We start from the raw sequence: 17381 nt of genomic DNA, 5'->3' as shown, positions 1-17381 counted from the left end.
GGACCTCCTGGATGAGGAAGAGGATGCCTCATCACTATCACTACAAATCACCTCTTTTCTGGCTTTGAGCTTCTGAAGCCATACCAGAAGATGTCCCTCACGATCCCTTAAGGTTTTCTTGAAAAGGAACGACATACCTGGCAGTCCTTTGCTGATGGTCTGGATAAAGGCAATTAATACAGTCCTCATGAGGGTCATCAGTATAAAGCCTTTTCTTGTAGCAGGTAGCACAGGCTCGAAACAGACCCTTTTTCTACTTTCCTGACATAATAATGTCTGAGTGATGACAAGCCAGCCCTGAAGATGGAACTGAGATGAAGCCAATAATACTGTCCAAAACCACTAATAATAAGAGAAAAACTGAGCAGAGCTCAGAGGAGACTCCCTAGCACAACGTGCAGTAGAAAATCTGAAGGGCTAAGGTTCTCTCAGGAGTGTTCTAGAGGGTGAAGGGTCCTGATTGGTTCAGGGATTATTTTTGGTTCTGTTTTGTGTTGATTAAAGCATTTCTTTTTTGATGTACCAGGGACTCCCATCTCAACGACGGGGAATGATTCAAGCATGTGAATCTATGAAAGTTCCAATACTGGAGTAATTGTCTGATAACCACAGAAACTACTTTAGTGTCTATGAAGACACTACAACCTCAAGGAAAACTTTTTCAGATTTCGTTGTGACTGACCTTGCTGTTTCAGAAGACAACGTCCCAAGATTGTCTCTGAGAATTTACATTTAGCTTTGATGGAAAAAAAACATTTATCAAGAATGCAAAAGTCACATTTCTGTCAATACTTGTATCGTATGGCGGAATGTGCATTTCGAGAGCTCAACAACAGAAAGCTGTGATTGTCCAGAAAATAATAATATATAGCATGTAAACTAGCGGAAACGATATCATTGCGAAAATTATAAAAAGCTACATTCACATCAGTGTGATCCAGGGGAAAGTTAGGGATAATAACACTGACAATGTATTTTATGTTTTTTGCCCACAGACACCTATACTGTTCCAAATTCTATGCGAATACTGATCTTGATACTAATGACAAATTTCTGCTTGAGGTACGCGATGACTGCCATCACTCAGGTAGGTTATTTGATGCATTCAAAAGAAAGTAACCAGTAATATTGTACGTTTCTCGTGTGTAAGTCCTAGCTAAACCCCAAAAGCCAAATTCAACTATTAATGATCTGCAGAACCTGCTCACTTGTTGTTGTCATACTTACTACTCTGGTCTGTTCTTTACATCATCTAAATTCTTTCTTTTCTAAACAATAACAAATAGGTTACATATCTGTAACAATAATTTTGCAGCATGAAACGCCTCTATATTCACTTGTTCTGAATTATTCTGCCAACTACTGTTTGTGTCGAAACGTAAAACGTTATTCTGGTGCGTGTCATAGCAAAGCTCACAATGCCCCAGTTAGTAGAAACCGGATTCTTTTTTGTCCAGCTAATTCAGTTCTTTTAACCAATTCAGTTATTTTTGCATCAACTGTCCTCCATCACTAGGTAGGTATGAGGGTTGCTTGTGAATCTAGAAGAGCTTCAAGCTACAATACTACTGTTACAGATAACAGGTGTATTATCAGGTGTATTATCAGCGTGAATTACCGGTAGATTCTTTGATTTTGTACAAGTACTAATTATTAGTGGAGAAGGGATGTGAAGTGTGCCTAGATGTGAATAGGTGCATATATTGTCCCACTTGTCCCCCTCTCCTTGATTGTATATCTATGCAGTAGGATTTGGTAAAACTCTGCACTTTTTAACATGTGAATGCATTGCATATGCCTTGTGGTCAGACAGTTCTGACATATGTTTGTGTGGTCCCTTTCTTCCTTGTGGAGTGTGCTTTTTGTTCCCAGACAGCTACAAGATCACCCGCGGGGATCGCGTCAACTGAATCGGAGGAGGAATAGCCATCGTCCACAAGTCCACCCACGCAGACGACACCCTCAACACCGCCGAACACCTGCACTTCCGGATCCACACCGACCTCGAAACCACCCTCAGAGGAACACTCATCTACAGACCCCCCGGACCCCGGGCTCAGTTCAGCGACTCCATCGCCGACCTCGCCAGCACCCATGCACTCGCCTCCACGGACTACATCCTCCTCGGGGACCTGAACTTCCACCTCGAGAACAACAATGACGCCAACTCCGCCACCCTGATCGACAACCTCGCCAACCTCAGCCTCAGACAACTCGTCACCGCACCCACCCACGCCGCCGGCCACACGCTGGATCCATCTTCTCCACAGGCTCCCACGTCGCTTTCGACCACACCACTGAACTCCACTGGACCGACCACCGTGGCATCCATTTCACCTTCAAGAAACCAACCACGCACCACCGCACCCAACAGCTGCCTCACTGCTGCTGGAGCAAAGTCACCGAAGACCAGCTGATCACCTCCCTTGCCAAGAACCCACCCACTGACCCCACCAACCCAGACGCCGCAGCCCAAAACCTCAGACAGTGGATCGACGACTGTGCCAACACCCTCGCCCTGCTCAAGAAACCCTCCAACAGCCATGCCAACAAGAGAGCCACCTGTTTCACTGGTTCAGACCTCTAAACGCGCAAGCTGGAAACTGGAGAAGACATGGCTCCACGAACGCACACCGGACAACCACGCAGCCCACAAGGACGCCACCCGCAGACACCGCCACCTCATCAGATTAGCCAAGAGATCCTCCTTCAAAGACCGCTTGGATAACAACGCACACGACAGCAAAGAGCTCTTCAGCATCGTAAAGGAACTCTCCAACCCCAGCACCAACGCCAATGACATCCCGCCCTCACAAGAACTGTGCAACTCACTAGCCATCTTCTTCCACCGCAAGATCGATGACATCCACGACAGCTTCAACACCACGGCCGCCCTGACTACGCCAGACTCCACCTCCCCTGTGAACACCACCAGTCCCAACTGCCTGACCTCCTGGTCCAACATCAACGACGACGAGACACGCAAGGTCATGAACTCAATCCACTCAGGATCTCCGTCTGACCCGTGCTCACACCACGCATTCAACAAAGCAGACAGAGCCATCACACCCAAACTACGGAAGGTCATCAACATCTCCTTCGAAACAGCGACATTCCCGGAAAGCTGGAAGCACGCAGAAATGAACGCCCTCCTCAAGAAGCCCAAAGCGGACCTCAAGAACTTCCGGCCCATCTCCCTGCTCCCATTCCCAGCAAAGGTCATCGAGAAAATCATCAACATGCAACTGGCCCGCCACCTGGAAGACAACAACATCGTGGACCCGTCCCAGTCCGGATTCAGACAAAACTACAGCACCGAGACAGCCCTCATCGCCGCCACAAACTACATCAGGCGCCACCTAGACAACGGTGAAACATCAGCCCTCATCCTCCTGGACCTGTCAGCCGCCTTCGACACGGTCTGTCATCGCACTCTAAAGACACGCCTCCTAGAAGCTGGAATCCAAGAGAAGGCTCTTGACTGGACCACGTCCTTCCTCTCCGGCAGAATCCAGAGCGTCCACCTCCCACCCTTCCGATCCGAAGCCACCGACATCATCTGCGGCGTCCCCCAGGGCTCATCCCTCAGCCCAACGCTGTTCAATGTCTACAAGGCCCCCCTCGCACAAGTGGCCCGCCATCACGACCTCAACATCATCTCCTACGCTGACGACACCCAGCTCATCCTCTCCCTCACCAAGGACCCACACAATGCCAAAACCAACCTCCACGAGGGAATGAAGGCCGTCCCCGACTGGATGAGGAGCAGCCGTCTGAAGCTGAACTTGGACAAGACGGAGGTCCTCATCCTCGGACCCACCCCCTCAGCCTGGGACGACTCCTGATGGCCAACCACACTGGGAACAGCACCAACACCCACCGACCATGCACGCAATCTAGGATTCATCCCCGACTCCTCCCTCTCCATGTCTAAGCAGGTCAACGCCGTCTCCTCCTCCTGCTACAACACCCTCCGCATGCTCTGCAGGATCTACAAGTGGATCCCGACCGAAACAAGAAGAACGGTGACACAGGCCCTCGCCAGCAGCAGACTGGACTACGGCAGCGCACTCTACGCAGGAATCCCAGCCAAACACCTATGACGACTACAACACATCCAAAATGCCTCCGTCTGACTGATCGTCAACGTCCCCCGCCGCAGCCACATCACCCCCCCCCCTGAGAGACCTACACTGGCTCCCCGTCGACAAGAGAATCACCTTCAAGCTCCTCACCCACGCACACAAAGCACTCCACAACGCCGGACCTGCCTACCTGAACAGCAGACTCAGCTTCCACACCGCCACCTGCCAGCTCCGCTCCGCCAGCCTCGCCCTCGCCACTGTCCCCCGCTTCCAACGAACAACCTCCGTTGGCAGATCCTTCTCCTAACTCGCCGCCAAGACCTGGAACACCCTCTCTACCCACATACGGCAGACCCAAGTCCTTCTCGCCTTCAGAAGACTCCTCAAGACCTGGCTCTTCGAGCAGTAGCAGCAGCCCCCTCTACCCTCAGCACCTTGGGACCCTCGTGGGTAAGTAGCGCGCTTTACAAGTACTCTGATTGATTGATTGATTGATTGATTGATTTGGCATTCCTTGTAAGTCCTTACCTGCTAACTTGAATTATAACGGTATAGTTTGTTCCCTTGGATACAAATGTACCTTTTGCGTCTGTAGTGCATGACAAAAACTATTCTTATTAATTTGCTGTCTTGGTATCTTGTAAGTAATTCATGAACAGCATCCTAAACTTTAGTGTATGGAATGCTCTTTCAGCTTGTGTTTTTGGTTATTGAAAAACAGATGGTAGGCGAGCACATTGATTTACATGAAATTGTGACACTTCTTTAGGAATAAAGTGATGACTCGTACTCATTACAACCTTATCCTTATGCGCTTGGAGGTAAGGCTGCCGAATATTTAGTACTTGAATCTCACTCACTCATTGAAAATAGGTGATTGCTATGAAGATGGCTGTGTTCAATATCAGGTGTTTTAAACTAACCTTATTCATTTTTGGTTCAAAGGGTTGTATCGTCAGTCTAGTATTTATGTTGGAGGGATTACATTCTTTGCTCCTTCTATGAATCTGTTGATTACTGTATTTGAAAAGGATTTTCAGTTCCCCTCTCTCCCCAGTGTATGCAAGATAATTATATTCTTAGGGACAATTTTTATTTCAGCAAGTACATTAGATATTGTACATTAACAATCTTATTTCTTAACACTCTCTGTATCTCTTCTCTAGCACATTAGATAAAGAACATTTTCTGCCTTGCAGCATACCACTAATGGGTAGCCGGTCTCTTGGCTTTTGCATTTTCTTTTGTTACATATAGGTGTGTCTGGTGTTTTCCATGTTTGTATGATGGTTTTGGTGTCTCCTGGTGTCTGTTTAGTCTGACTCTGTGGTTTAGTCTACTGTCATTATCCCTAGCTTATTTTTTGGTAGTCCATATTCATATTTCAATGGTTAGAAGGGAGAGGGGTAGTATTTTGTTCCTCCTTGTTTGTTTTTTGAGGTAGAACGTCATAGTGGTACTGTCAGGTTAGATTTAATCAGTCTTCCCTTCTACTTAGAATGGAAAGGCCTTTAGACCTAGAATATTGATTTTCGGTTCTATGAGGTGGATATGTTTTACAGCCTCTTGTTGTGCTTTCTATCCCCTGATTTTTAATTTTCCCATGTGCGCACCCCATCTTGTGTATAATGCATCTGTCGTGATTGCCACCACGTTGTTTGGGTCTGCAAAGTGTCTGCCATTTGTCTTGATATCCAGTGACCATCATTCCACTTCCTTTTGCACTTTGTTCATGACAATAACAAGATTGTCCCAATCCCAAGTTGGCTGTGGCCACTGATTTGCGAGCGATGCTTGTGTGGGGCTCCTGGAGTCCCGTTAGTGGAATAAGGAAGGTGTGCAAAATGCCATTGTATCCAGTAGCTTCATTGCTTTCCTCAATGTAAGAGAATTGTGGCAGAGACACATTTGGTCTTGTAATACCTTTTGTTTGAATGCTTTTTCTGCATCCAGTTCGACTCCCAGGAATACCTTGTTCTCGGAGGGGAGATGATTTTTTCATGTTGATTGTGAACCCCAATCCGAACAAGGTGCGAATGACCTTGTTTATGCTCTTGTGGCACTGTTGGAACAGGTTACCGTTTATCACCCTGTTGTCTAGATAAAGGTACCCAAGTATTATTTGTCATCTTAGCTTTGTCTCATTAACTGCCAAGACTTTAGTGAACTTTAAAAAAAGATTTTGTATTTGTGAACAAACTTGGTGCCAATGTTATCCTAAAGGGATTCTTTGACTTTGACTTTGACTCAATAAAATCTGAGAAATGTGTGATGTTCCTTGTTCATCTGGACATGGGAATAGGTCATCAACAGGTAATCCCCATGCTCCAGATATTACTTCTTGTAGAGTTTTTATCTTGAATCACCTCGTTTTGACATACCTATGTGGGGCCTTTAGGTCTAGGGTTTGTTTTGGAGTAAATTGCCTATGCTGCATTTCTTTCTGGATACTTCTTATATGGCACTCATTTGTATTTGTTGTAGGAGAATTTCCTTGAATTCTCGTTTGTATTCCTGTCACTTTGGTGGTATATTTGGATGTTTTTCTTCCAATTCTATGAAATAACTATGTTGTATTTTACTTCGTGCCCGTTTGTCCCATATGATTTCTTGCCATTCTGCTGTCAACTTGTGATCTAGAGCACTTTCGACTGAGCCATTTGTGGTTTTGGACCACACCACTGAGGGTTTAGAGTTTTCACCTATATCTACCATGAAAAGGTTACTTCCTGTGTCCAGTCTTCTGCCATTGAGAGGCGGTCTGTTGGCTCCCTGAGGTTTGGAGTCTTTGAAAATGTTACTGCTGAAAAAGGGCTTGACTCTAATCCCTGCTGTTAATGTTTGTGTCACTTCAGAAGGATCTTTTTGTTTGCAAGGCTCTCATAGTTCTGGTGAGATCATTAGCCTTCCTTATTTGCTTCATGTAGTCATCGACAACCCTTCCAAATAAATGCTTTCCTGTGAATGGTAAGTTGATGTTTGCCTGCACTTCTAGTCTGAAACCTGAAATATAGGAGTGCCTTCTGTGGATTGTGCATCTGCACATTCTGCAGCTGGCAGAATCAGCAGTCACACCCATCCAACACAAGGTTTCACGGGTCAGGTGACCCTGTCAATAGAAAAGCCGAGCACTCGTACCTGGGGCCAGTTTTAGTATCATACCATGCTGTGTCTGTGTCATCCTTTATCCGGTTTGTGGCCGTAGGGCCCAGAACACCACATTGGCGATGAGGCGGACTGCTTCCAGCATGCCGCTGCAGCTCCTGCTTGTCAGAGCTCACGTTATGACTTGCTACTACCTGCTGAAGTGGCTGCTTGCTGCCTGTGCCTGCCGTCTTTTGTCCCAGTGAAGAGTAAGAGAACTGGTGCTGACAATGAGGATTCAGCGAAGAGCACGACCTGGCTCCGCTAGAAGGTGATAGCGCTGCATGTTCTACAGCCTCACCGTGAAAGAGGAGTAGTGGCAACGCCGCCACTGCCAAGAGTAAGCTGTGCGTGCGTCCTTCAGGCAGTTTGGGGAGGAGTTGCCCTGCGTGGTCAGACAGAGAGTGAGAGACTGGATTCCAGCTGGAAGGCTCGGCCAAAATGCCCTTAAAATACAAAAGACTACACCTACTCGCAGTGCCTCCCAACAAACGAGAGCCACGTATGCCAACCCCCAATGAAGCCACAACTGCACTGAATGAAATTCCTGTACCTGCATCTGTAGAGCCATGTGGTGAAATGACCCTCAGCATCATCGAGGCTGCCGTGGCCAGGGAGACGTGGCTGCAGTGTCATCTAGCAGTCGCTCGGTGCACCAAACCTTGGCCCTGGCCCGGGGAGATAGAGTATGTGGTTTGCCTAGAGGCAGCCACGACAGGAGCTAACTTTTTTTTAAAGGACAAGCCTCTCTGCTGTCTGGCACGACAGAGGACCTCCTCCTTGGCAGGCAGCCAGCCAAACTGACATGTACACTTATAAGTGCCCACCAATCTTCCCCATCTGCCATGGCCCGGCACTGCCCTGCCCACTACACACGCATGGCTCAGCCAGCGCCTTAACAACAAAATTATAATTATTTTTCAGCTGCTGGCTCTGAGCCACTGAGGTGACAATTCTCCGCCGTTGTGGAGGAGCCGCCCCTGATGCGCAGGAGAAATGATCAAAGGTGACAAGACTGAGGATTTGTGCCACTACCGGAGAATGCACCCACTGACACAGGCAAGTCACCCGTGTGGGGCGACACCACTGGCGACAGCCATTTGGGAGAACCAGCTATAAGCTGTTTTTATGGGCAAAACGGTATCTGCCTCACGCTCCCCAGTGCAACCATCTGGTCCCAGTCAGAAGTTGCTTAATGGGTGATGGCATACCTGCCAAGAACTGCACATGCCATAGGAGAAGAACAGCACCAACAACACACTGAGCTATGTGGGTGCAAGGTCCCACCAGTCAGCCTCACTCCCTGCAAGTCATAATCATCTGTCATACAGATTGTGTAATGGAAACAACACCACAATGCCATATGCATCACCATAACCACCAGAAGGAGCATCTGACCTCCAGGTTGGAGCTTTATACCTTCGAAAAAAGAGACCAAGGAGGCACTTCTGGTACCGTAAGGGACCAATTGCCTAGACACTCTGTTGACCCCACCCGCAACTGGGTCCGGTAATCCTGTTACCGAGCACACCGACCATGTGTCATCTACACTTGCGTTGCATAAATGACTTGGCCGTGGCTATGTCTGTGATTCTGCAGTGGCCCCCGCATGGCCCACATGCAGCCCAGGACAACACCACTGTGACCCATTGGAAAGGGCCTCAAGGAAATCCCTGCAGGAGGGTTTGGGCTGGAAGCTGATTCATCAACAGGAGCTAGGAGATATGGAGCCTCAGAGGAAGACGTCCAAATATTGTCAGAGCTATCCCAGTCCTCACAAGGTTGTCCTAGACCAGGGGTAGTCATAGTACGGCCCGCGGGCCGCCAGCGGCCCGGCAAGCCTTCCTTGGCGGCCCGGGGACCTTGCAGACATGTACCAGTTTAAATAGGAAATGTTTTCCAGAGTGTCAGTAAACATCGCTGGTTGATGCAGCATGGCCTCGGAGAGGCTCTGCTCTAGGGGGGCCGGGAGATTCCAGCCAAAGAGTGGAGCTGCAGGGGCCTCAGAAGAGGTGAAACAGAACAAAGCCTCATTAACAATTTAATGGTCTTTTAAAGACCTGTGAAGCGGCTGGGTGCGCGCCAGGCTAGCTGTCTCATCCCGGGCTGCCACACAGGGAGAAGGGGGAGGGGGGGAATTGTTGGACAATTACAGTGACCAGGACAAACCCCGTGACTGATTGAACCGAGCCGAGCATGAACTTGGAGATCACTCTGCGCAGCTCTTGCTCCCCGAGTAGCATTTATTTTATCGACACTGAAGGGATGAAAGTCTGAATCAGCCCAGCCTTATTTGGAATCTCTGCCCTCCGGATTACACCTGATCTCTGCTGCAGCGCTCCAGCCAGCTCTCGTGCACCCTCTACATTCGGGTGTCATTAATAATGTGCTGCAGATTTTGGGAAGGCTGGGGAAGGTGGTTCGATGTGTGCAGCAAATAGCTCTTGCTTTTGTGATATTTCTAATAGAATTATTACACCTCGCCTAGATAGAGATAGGGAGAGGGTGATGGAGAGAGAGGGGGAGAGTCAGGAGAGGGCGAGGGAGGAAGAGTCAGGAGAGGGCGAGGGAGGGAGAGTCAGCGGAGGGCGAGGGAGTGAGAGAGTCAGGGAAGGGCGAGAGTCATGGGAGGGAGAGAGTCAGGGGAGGGAGAGACAGAGGGAGGGAGAGTCAGGGGAGGTTGAGGGAGGGAGAGAGTCGAGGAGGGCGAGGGAGGGACAGAAGGAGGGAGCGTGAGGGGAGAGAGAGGGAGGGATCGTAAGGGGAGGGCGAGGGAGCGAGAGAGTCAGGGGAGGGGGAAGGAGAGAGAGAGAGGGAGGGAGAGAGTCAGGGGAGGGAGAGAGTCAGGGGAGGGTGAGGGAGGGAGAGAGAGGGAGAGTCAGGGGAGTGCGAGGGAGGGAGAGAGAGGGAGAGTCAGGGGAGGGCGAGGGAGGGAGAGAGAGGGAGGGCGAGGGAGGGAGAGAGAGGGAGGGCGAGGGAGGGAGAGAGAGGGAGAGTCAGGGAAGGGAGGGAGAGTCAGGGGAGGGGGAGGGAGGCGGAGGCAGAAGGAGGCAGGGAGACAGAGGGAGACGGAGGGAGGGAGACAAAGGGAGGTAGGGAGACGGAGGGTGAGAAGGAGGGAGAGAGAGAGGAAGACAGAGAGAGAGAGGGAGACAGAGAGAGAGAGAGAGAGGGAGGGTTGCAGAGAGGGAGGGAGAGGGAGAGAGGGAGGGAGATGGAAGGAGAGAGAGGGAGAAAGAGGGAGGGAGGGAGAGAGAGGGAGAAAGGGGGAGGGAGAGAGAGGGAGAAAGGGGGAGGGAGGGGGAGGGAGGGAGACAGAGAGAGGGAGGGAGAGAAAGAGAGAGAGGGAGAGAAAGAGAGAGGGAGGGAGAGAAAGAGAGAGGGAGGGAAAGAGGGAGGGAGGGAGATGGAGAGAAGGAGGGAGAGAAAGAGAGAGGGAGGGAGACGGAGAGAGGGAGGGAGACGGAGAGAGGGAGGGAGACGGAGAGAGGGAGGGAGACAGAGAGGGAGGGAGACAGAGAGAGGAAAGGAGACAGAGAGAGGGAGGAAGACAGAGAGAGGGAGGAAGACAGAGAGGGAGACAGAGAGGGAGGGAGAGAGAGAGGGAGAGAGATAGAGAAAGGGAGACGGAGGGAGGGAGGGAGAGGGAGGGAGACAGAGAGAGGGGGGGAGAGAGAGAAAGAGAGAGAGAGGGAGGGAGAGAAAGAGAGAGGGAGGGAGAGAAAGAGAGAGGGAGGAGACAGAGGGAGGGAGACAGAGGGAGGGAGACAGAGGGAGGGAGGGAGAGAAAGAGAGTGGGAGGGAGACAGAGAGAGGGAGGGAGGGAGAGAGAGGGAGGAAGGGAGACGAGGGAGGGAGGAAGGGAGACGAGGGAGGGAGGGAGGGAGACGAGGGAGGGAGGGAGGGAGACAAGAGAGGGAGGGAGACGAGGGAGGGACGGAGACAGAGAGAGGGAGGCAGGGAAAGAGAGGGAGGGAGGGAGAGAAAGAGAGAGAGGGAGGGAGACAGAGAGATATGTGTGTATGCTGGGTCTGGTGGCTCAGTGGACAAAGACATCCGCTGCAGGGGCCTGTGTTCAACCTCATGGTCACAGTTTTTTTTGGTCTCTAGCCCCGCCCCCCCTCTCTCACTGACCACGCCCCCACCGGTGCGGCCCTCTGCCACAAACTACACTGTAAATTTGGCCCCTGAGAGAAAGTTTGTGAGTACCCACGTCCTAGACGGAGTCAAGACACCCCAAGAGAAAGCTCTGCAGCCGACCTCCACCTGTGCTCCTGATGCCCCAGAGTTTGAAATATTGATACCAACCATACTACAGCAAGAGCAAGCAGCACCGACCAACATTGCATGGGTTGACTTTAACCCAACCAGCATGCTGTCAAAGGATCTGGATTCCACCCACACCTGTATTCGTGCCCAGAATCATATGACTAAAGTATGGATGTGAGCAGTGATGTCCAGGTGCTCCCACCTGCACCTGTGCACTTATCCAGGTGCTGTCCGGCAGTTTGCTTTTCGAGGCTGAGAGACTCAGTAGTGTCTAATTTGTTTTATTTCCACTGTTTGGACTTGTTCTTTTTTGTTGAAGTTTAGGAGGAATGTAATGTAGTGTCCTACCGGATCCCATCCAACACTGGCGTCACTGGTCAGGTGATCCTGTCAATAAAAGAGCCTGAGCGTTCATGCCCCGGGACACTTTTAGTATCATACCATGCTGTGTCTGTGTCATCATTTATCCAATATGTGGGCTTAGGGCCCAAAAAAACCACAGCGACAATGTGCGCGCTTCTTCTTATTGAAGCAAGATGCTGCGGGTCATTAGATAAATGACAAGCACTAGGGAACAAATATGTGCTACACGGTAGGCGCCTTGAAATAAATAAAATAATTCAAAATGTAACTTGTTACCAAGGGCTATGCCCCCAGCCTAGAAACAACATATGGGAAAGCCCTTATTTGAATACATAACTTTTCTTCCAATAGATACAGAGCACAGCCATGCATCACGTCCCAAGAAGGCCCAGCCCCCCAGGACTTAACTTTACTGTTACAACAGGCACCTTCTAGGTCTGTGATGCGAATAGCAGACAGAAACAAGCATTTACCTTGCAATAGGTCTCGCAGCATTAAAGTTTGAGTTATTGGCATTGTGTATGACAATGCGGTGCATAACATTTTTAGCAAACTTTGAATTGGTGAGCAGTGAGAGTGTGTGCAACAGTATGCTGTTTTTGAAAGCAGTGTGGTAGAGAGCGCAGGAATTTGGGTGACCTGAGCAATGTGAATGATGCACCTCACGCACGGGGCTGCCGCAGTTATTATTCACACAGCTCTGATGGTGCACTTCACGCACGGGCTCACAGCTGTTATTATTCACACAGCTCTGATGATGCAACTTACGCTCGGGCTCACAGTTGTTATTCACACAGCTCTGATGAGGCACCTCACGCACGGGGCTGACGCAGTTATTATTTACACAGCTTTGATGATGCACCTCAGGCACGGGCTCACAGCTGTTATTCTTCACACAGCTCCGATGATGCACCTCACGCACGGGGCTGACGCAGTTATCACACAGTTCTGATGCACCTTAGGCACGGGCTCACAGCTGTTATTATTCACACAGCTCTGATGATGCACCTCCGGCACGGGCTCACAGCTATTATGCACACAGCTCCGATGATGCACCTCATGCACGGAGCTGACGCAGTTATTATTCACACAGCTCTGATGATGCACCTTAGGCATGGGCTCACAGCTGTTATTATTCACACAGCTCTGATGATGCACCTCACGCATGAGGCTAACGCACTTATTATTTACACAGCTATGATGCACCTTAGGCACGGGCTCACAGCTGTTATTATTCACACAGCTCTGATGATGCACCTCACGCACGGGGCTGACTCAGTTATCATTCACACAGCTCTGATGATGCACCTTAGGCACGGGCTCACAGCTGTTATTATTCACACAGCTCTGATGATGCACCTTAGGCACAGGCTCACAGGCTCACAGCTGTTACGGTGCTTCCTTCTTTTTACTGGGGGCAACCTGGCTGGATAAATGCAGTGAAGTTTCTCAATGTAAAGACTTTGCTGCCTCAGCTGCATGTTTAAGTCTAAGCTCGGGACTAAGCTCGGGAGAGGATCCATGCAGTACAGGCCGGACGCGCTTCACTCTCACGGGCTCTCTTCCAGCTGTTGCCCCGCAGCAGGAGCCCTCGGGAAGCATCACACGGGTCGTGAGGAGAGTTCAGCCCACAACGTACAAAGTGCTCAGCAGTCGGAAAAAGATGTCCCCCTATCAGGCTGTTCTGGGGCCAAACCAGTAATAACGAGCAACACCTTTGGGTAAAGTTCGCGCTATACAAATTCGCATTACATAAATAACAATAACAAAAAAGCAATCGCTATTGATAAAAAAAAGGTAAAACCCATACCAGATATGCGACCCCAGGGCGAGAGAGCGGAATGAGCGGAAGCAGGAATAGACGTGCACGTGCACTGCCGAAACCTGTCGTGGGGCGGGACTTCCGTTTCTGCTGGAAGCCCGCGGACAGCCCGGCCAGAGGAGCAGTGGTGACGCGGGGCTCCCATGCCCGAGGGAGAGCCCCGCGGTGGCGGCTGAAGTCCGGAGCGAGGTGAGTGGGGCTTAGTTGAAGTGGGGGGTGGCGGCGGGGGAGGAGGGGTGTCTCTGTGCGCTGGTGTGTGTGTGTGCGCTGGTGTGTGTGTGTGCGGCGGGGGGTGTGTGTCTCTGTGCGCTCGTGTGTATGCGTGCGTGTATGTGTGCTAGTGTGTGTGCGTATGTGTATGTCTCTGCGTGTGTGCAAAGAAAATGAAAGCTGGCAACACTGTCGCTCGAACCGCACACTCCCAGAGCCATCTGGACAGCAGTAAAAACTAAACTTAAAGTGAAAGCACTGTCTCTCTAAGCACGCATTGGAAGGGAACCATAAGCTGCTCAATGGAACGCGCGTTCGCGTGGCCCGCTCAATTCCGACTCTTTCACATGCGCGTGGCCAGTCTTGTCTCCTGGAAAGCAGACTCGCTAACAAAAGGTCTCTGGCGAGACCGCGCTTCGCGCGGTTAACGCCACGAGACCTAAAAACGAAGGGCCTCATTATGACCTTTCAGCAGAGCGGTGGCACGGAGGTACAAACTGCTGCTCCACCGCTCTGCCAAAGGTCACCGTCACCCGCCCGCCAGATTACTACTTTTTAGTGGTCTGGCAGGTGGGTGGCTTGGCAGTTCCTCATGCAGTGCCCTTTTAACCAGGCACTGCAATAGAAATGCCTCACTAGGTTTCTGCATGGCATGGACTCGAAAGTCCATGCCGTGCACAAACCTATGTGCTTGCACATAGGGAGGCACATGTTATGCCCCCCTGTGTGCATCCACATATGTTTGAGGCATGGGGGGGCCCTATCGGGCCCCCTTTGTTTCCTCTCCAACAGGCTGAGAGGAAACTCGTAATATGCTTGGCGGGACCAAGGATATTGCTGCCTCTGAACACCACTCGTACGCCAGGGAATGGTGGTTCCGTGGCAGAGACGGCGGTCCGACTGCCTGAGTTATAATTAGGCAGTGGGACAATTGGTGGCTGGATCTGCCACCACCACGAGTCTGGCGGTCCTCCGACCGCCAGACACGTAATCGGGCCCGAAGTGTTGTGGACTCCTTCCCCTTTTATTACCATAATGGTAGGAGAGGTATGGAGGGTGAGAGGGGTGTTTATACTGTATATTTTTCTGTTTGGATTAGATAAATCACGTGATGCATTGAGCAGATAAAAACACCTCCTATAGTAAGTAGTGGTACAAGAAGAATGTTCAGGGAGTAATGACAGCTTTGCATGCAAATGAGTGAGCAAGTGCACTTTAAAAATGAAACTGCTTCTTATGCCCAAATGCTTTCCTTACCTTAGCTTGGTATTGCAGTGCTTACAGCAAAAACAGCTGTTGTGAAAGATGAGTTTATCAGCCACAAGGCGCTCCATTGGATACACGGTTTTTTGACATGTTGCACACAGCTCCTTCACCGGAGGCTTTAAGTTGAATGACTGAATAACAAAGTAAAAATATAACAGTTCAAATAGAAATACATGACCCCTCTTGTAAATGTAAGATGCCAAAGCAGCAGTAGTGTGAACAGTAGGACATGAAGTAATAATATTGCTTGGTGAATTGGAAGGGTCTGAAGGGTGCGAGATGGGACTGTGTCCAACATCAGTGTGAATGCAAAGTCAACACAATATTTTCTGAAGTAAATATCGACATCAGTTTAGCTATGGAAAGAAACGTGTTTTCTACCTGGTGAACAACAAAGCTTTCCCATAGTAGTGAAGTTGAAGTAGTAGAGTTACTTATTGTACAACCTCGGGAAGTGACTTCATTTTGCAAATCAGTATCATCCAACTAGGAGACAGGACACCTCCAGCCTTCATTACAGACTTGGGGTGGTTCCACAGGAGAAGTCTCTGTTCTCCATCATGAGATCTTCACTGAAATTCATAAACATTGATATTCGTAAACCTGTGCGGTAGCCCATTAATATTTAGCAACAGCAGCCATGGCATATTCGTAATTTTACTTTTTAGAAACAAAAACAAATTAAAGAAAATGATCAGATAGGCCATGCAGCACTATTGAATTTTTTTTAAAATGGCACTGTGCCTTAAATCCTGCAGGTTGCCCCTGCTTTCCAAGAGGAATTCGTTTTAGGAGTTCATTATTCCGCTTAGGAAAGACAAGCTCCCTGGACACGGGGCTTTGGACTTCTGCTTGTATTTGACTGGCATGCAGTCAATTATTTTCCCAAAATCATCCTCATTTGACATATTTTGGTGGGTTACCTGTTGAAATACCAACTACGAATATATTGTGGAAAAAATTTGGCAGATCAGAATATCCAGTTGCTATAGCAGCAATGGAACTGCAGAAATATTGACAACATAAATATTATGATTTAAAATATGATAAATATAAAAATATAAAACATAATTTTTTTTAAACTTGCAGCGGAGAAAGTGTATGTATTTGGGGGTTCAGATTTGCTATTTCTAACTCCAGTCCTAATAAAATTGGGGAAGTGCATACTTTTGGGGAGGCAGACTTACTATTCTAACTCCAGTCACACTAAAATTGGGGCAGATGCATAGATTTGTGGGCTAGGGGGATAATATTTACTATTTTAACTACATTCCTAATAACATTGGGCAAAGTGTATATTTTTGGGGGAGGGAGCAGATTTAATATTCTACCTCCAGTTCCACTTTAACTGGGGATAAATGCATTTATTAGAGGGGAGGGGAGAGCATCTATTCTGACACCAGTCCCGCAAAGATTGGGGAAAGTACACATTTTAGGGATGGGGAAGATTCCCCATTCTAACTTCTGAAACACTTACATTGTTGCATCAAACACCACCAGGTAAACCCTGACCTGGAACCCTCAATGGGAAAAGAAAAGAGGAAAGTCATGAAACACCTAGCGCTGAGGCCTCGAGGCTGACTGTAAAGAGATGGGTTAGACCTGGAGTCTGATTGAAAGAAAAGCCCAGGACAGAGATGACTGGAGAGTCCTGGTTAATTGCTTATACCCTAGGCGGGGTAGTAGACATAAGTAGGTACTTACTTTGTTGAAGTGCATATATTTTGGGGCAGGGCTGTTTGATTTACATTTCTAACTCTAATTGTAAAATCAAATGGGGAGATGCATATATCTTGGGTGGAACAGGTTTACTATTTTAACTCCTGTACCACAAACATTGAGCAAAATACATATTTTTAGAGGCAGAAGGGGTGTATTACTAGTCCAACTCCCAGTCCAAAACATTGGCTAGGGTACAAATATTTAGTGGTTATATTTACTATTCTAAATCCTGACTAACTAATTTAAGGGACATTTTACATGTTTGTGGGTGGGGGAGGGGTCTGATTTACTATCCGATCTGCAAACAAAATGTAATACTTTATTATAAATTAAACAAATTAAATGAAATATACTGCCAAATGTCACAGATTGTTTTTTTTATTATTATTATTATTAATTGTAAATTAAATGCATTCAAATAAATTAATTTAATGTTAAATCGTATATTACTTCTTTATATACAATACATATTTTATGACAAAAAGGAAAAACAAATATTA

At 48.6% G+C, this 17381-nt stretch overlaps 2 protein-coding genes across 4 annotated transcripts in view; one reads left to right on the top strand and one right to left on the bottom strand.

The window, feature by feature from the left end:
• The window catches only part of LIMD2 (LIM domain containing 2), a 129541-nt gene that overhangs the window by 14746 nt on the left and 97414 nt on the right, over window positions 1–17381 (bottom strand). For both annotated transcript variants that reach the window (XM_078645068.1, XM_078645067.1), the window contains one exon: window positions 15151–15290. In XM_078645068.1, coding sequence (XP_078501194.1) covers window positions 15151–15290 — 140 coding nt within the window. The remainder of the gene's footprint in view (window positions 1–15150; window positions 15291–17381) is intronic.
• MAP3K3 (mitogen-activated protein kinase kinase kinase 3) overlaps window positions 1–17381 on the top strand; it is a 2022699-nt gene that overhangs the window by 1959547 nt on the left and 45771 nt on the right. For both annotated transcript variants that reach the window (XR_013594968.1, XR_013594969.1), the window contains one exon: window positions 996–1087. The gene's annotated coding sequence lies outside the window, so the exon portion shown is untranslated. The remainder of the gene's footprint in view (window positions 1–995; window positions 1088–17381) is intronic.

Source organism: Lissotriton helveticus, chromosome 5_1 (assembly GCF_964261635.1).
Source record: "Lissotriton helveticus chromosome 5_1, aLisHel1.1, whole genome shotgun sequence".
NCBI lineage: Eukaryota > Metazoa > Chordata > Amphibia > Caudata > Salamandridae > Lissotriton > Lissotriton helveticus.
This window is presented reverse-complemented; position numbering and strand designations above follow the sequence as displayed.